At 44.6% G+C, this 2,740-nt stretch overlaps 1 protein-coding gene across 1 annotated transcript; it reads left to right on the forward strand.

Moving 5' to 3' along the window:
- Positions 1 to 992: 992 nt before the first annotated feature.
- On the forward strand, positions 993 to 2,022 carry PPTG_21738 (hypothetical protein; the record flags this gene model as incomplete). The annotated part of the gene is made up of 4 exons (XM_008899922.1): positions 993 to 1,050; positions 1,126 to 1,418; positions 1,469 to 1,699; positions 1,765 to 2,022. The coding sequence occupies 4 exons, from the start codon at positions 993 to 995 to the stop codon at positions 2,020 to 2,022; spliced, it is 840 nt and encodes a 279-aa protein (XP_008898170.1).
- Between the last annotated feature and the right edge of the window lie 718 nt (positions 2,023 to 2,740).

The raw sequence follows: 2,740 nt of genomic DNA on the forward strand, positions 1-2,740 counted from the left end.
CTTGCGTTTGATCCTTGACTTACAATTCACCGACATACTCAGTAACTCGCTTTGAGGTCTAATGGGTGAATAACGAAAGCGTCTAACTTCTACTGCTGATGAGCCCGACGAAAACTCTGTTGGTCAGTCAGAATTCATAAAGGAAAAACGCGTTCATAAGCGGTTAATGCCCAACGACCAAATTGGTGCATCAAAAGAGCTAAAGGTGTCGGGTGACATTAACATACCGTGTGGCACCAGCTCTGAGATGCCTGGAATGATAGCAGGTGGAAATGACAGCGACAATTCCTACGAGCGCAAGCTTTCGGACATTATGGAGTATCTTGATAGTGGTAAACGGAGTATTCACCCTCCATTTTCTGCATGTACTTCGCAAATTAGTACGACGTCTGGTATTTCAAGTCAGCTCAGTGCTCAACCCAGGCAATCTGATGTCAAAACTAAAAGCGAGTATGCGCTTAGCAATAATGGTGGTGCGGAAAATGCTGCAATTGTGGATTTAGAATCTTCTTGTGGCCTTGTAACCGAAGAAGAAGGAGCTTTCATGCGAGGATTTCAGCCGTGGTTTGACAGTTGGGGAGATTTTTCAGTGCCGTCGACGCACACTGCGAATCTACCTACCAATTGCTCCCGCGTCGCTCTTTATATCGATCTTATACGCGCAACAAAAAGCTCACGTCCAAAGGAGTACTCGAAAACGATCCGCGTATAGTTCCAGTCGACAGCTTTGATAAGTATTCCTGCACGCTAATGTGTACACATGGAATAAGAAGCGTGCTACTGAAAAAGGAAAAAGACAACGCAGAATCATACGATACCTTGGTTGTACGGCCCAAGTCAATGGAGTTGTTACTCGGAATGCAGATAACGAGTGGAAAGGGCATGCAACATGGCATGGGTCGCATAACCATTTGAGAAGTGAGCGGCTATACCAGTATTATGCTGAAAACCGCCGCATTAAAGATCCCGAAGTGCTGCGACAAATTGCCGACATGAAGAGTGCTGGTGCGGACGCCAAGGGAATTCTAGATTATCTACGGCGAAATACAGGTCAGTTAATTTTCGTGGCTAATTGGGGTGATGTGTCAAGAAATTGCTCACTCCTCTGTTTGTTCTGCTTCCTAGGCAAAAAGACCCAACTGAGAGATGTCCACAATACTGTAGCAAAAATAAATCGCGAACGCCGAGCTTCGACGTCGGATGAACAGCGCACTGAAGCATTAATTCGGGAGTTTTGCTTGATATCAGGAAATTCCGCATGTATGTTCACTAACGACGGCACTAGCGTCATTGATGTAGTTTGCATTCAGTCCGCTCGGCAAAAGAGACTATTCCGCGCATTCCCGGAGGTCATTCTCGTCGACACAACCCACTGCACTAACCGTAATTTGTACAAATGGTTACTGATATTCGGGAAGGTATTGCAAACGTTTGATCTAGTGCAATTATAAATCGATCTACTTGCAAGTTAATGCTTCTTACAGGGACAATCGTGCATCATTCAATTCTTGAGCGAGAGACAGAAACCAACCTGCTTCTTTCTATTGGACAGTTCAAGAAGGAGAATCCATCGTGGAACAATGTGCGAGCGATAGTCTCAGATAAAGACTTTAACGAAAAAGAAGTCCTCGCGGAGGCGTTTCCGAATGCGAGGCAGCTTCTATGCCAGTTTCATGTTATTGCAAGGTTGCGACTGAAGGTAAAATTCAGGTGAACATGTCGATGTGTATCTTTGCTTACAGTGACGCTGGTCTGTTGAATTAGGTTGGTGAACTGGCAGACATAACTATCGAGAAGAAACAAGCAGTGAAGGCCTCTTGCCATCTCATGATGAAATCGCGAAATGCGATGGAGTACAAGAACCACAAGGACACGATGTTACGGTTGCTAGGAGGAAACTCGTCAGATCCATTCTACAAGTACTCCCAGGCGAATTGGGAGCTTTGCAAAGATGAGTGGGTGGATTACCACAGGGACAACGTACCGCATTTATCAAACCACACGAACAACAGGATTGAATGATTCCTCGAATCCATGCTCTCGTCCCACGAATGGTGTGACGAATGTTACACCATGGAGCAGTTTTTTTTTGTTTGAGACTACTTCATCACTGTTCCCGACCACTAGACTTTGATGATACATGCTAATACATGCTACGTAGTACACAATTGCATTTACCGTTGCTATTTCAGTTTACAATGTGCGACGACGAACACATTGAAAGGTGTAGTGGTCAAACAAGAAATGACGATTGTCCGGCAGCATTGCATTTTGCACAACTTACTCACACCTCAGACGAAACAACATGAACATTGTAAACGGTAAGTCAATCAATTTGTACACTTCTGCAAGAAGTGCACCAAACTGATGGACTATTTAATTATTGTGACCATCAAAAATACATATGACCTTTTGGATTGGAATTCCATAAGATAGTTTATTAGCTACGATAGACGTGCATACTATGAGTCTTTCGGCTAAAACTCAGAGAACTTACGCTCGTGTCGAGGCCTGTCAATCCGGTGGAGGATTGGCAGGAAAGGCCAGTGATTTTTCCTTACGGATTGATGGACCACTTGGTCAAAGGGGGTTTTGTGCCTGGGGCTTCCTGTGGTGAAGCAGTGCGTTACTGAAAAGGTGAAGATAAGATTTTAATGAATCATTCTGGAATTCACCAACTCGAACTCAAGTGACGTACCTTTTCCGCTACCTTCTGCCGCTGCTGTAGACGTCGTAGCTG

This window comes from Phytophthora parasitica (genome assembly GCF_000247585.1).
Source record: "Phytophthora parasitica INRA-310 unplaced genomic scaffold supercont2.8, whole genome shotgun sequence".
Taxonomy (NCBI): Eukaryota; Oomycota; class Peronosporomycetes; order Peronosporales; family Peronosporaceae; genus Phytophthora; species Phytophthora nicotianae.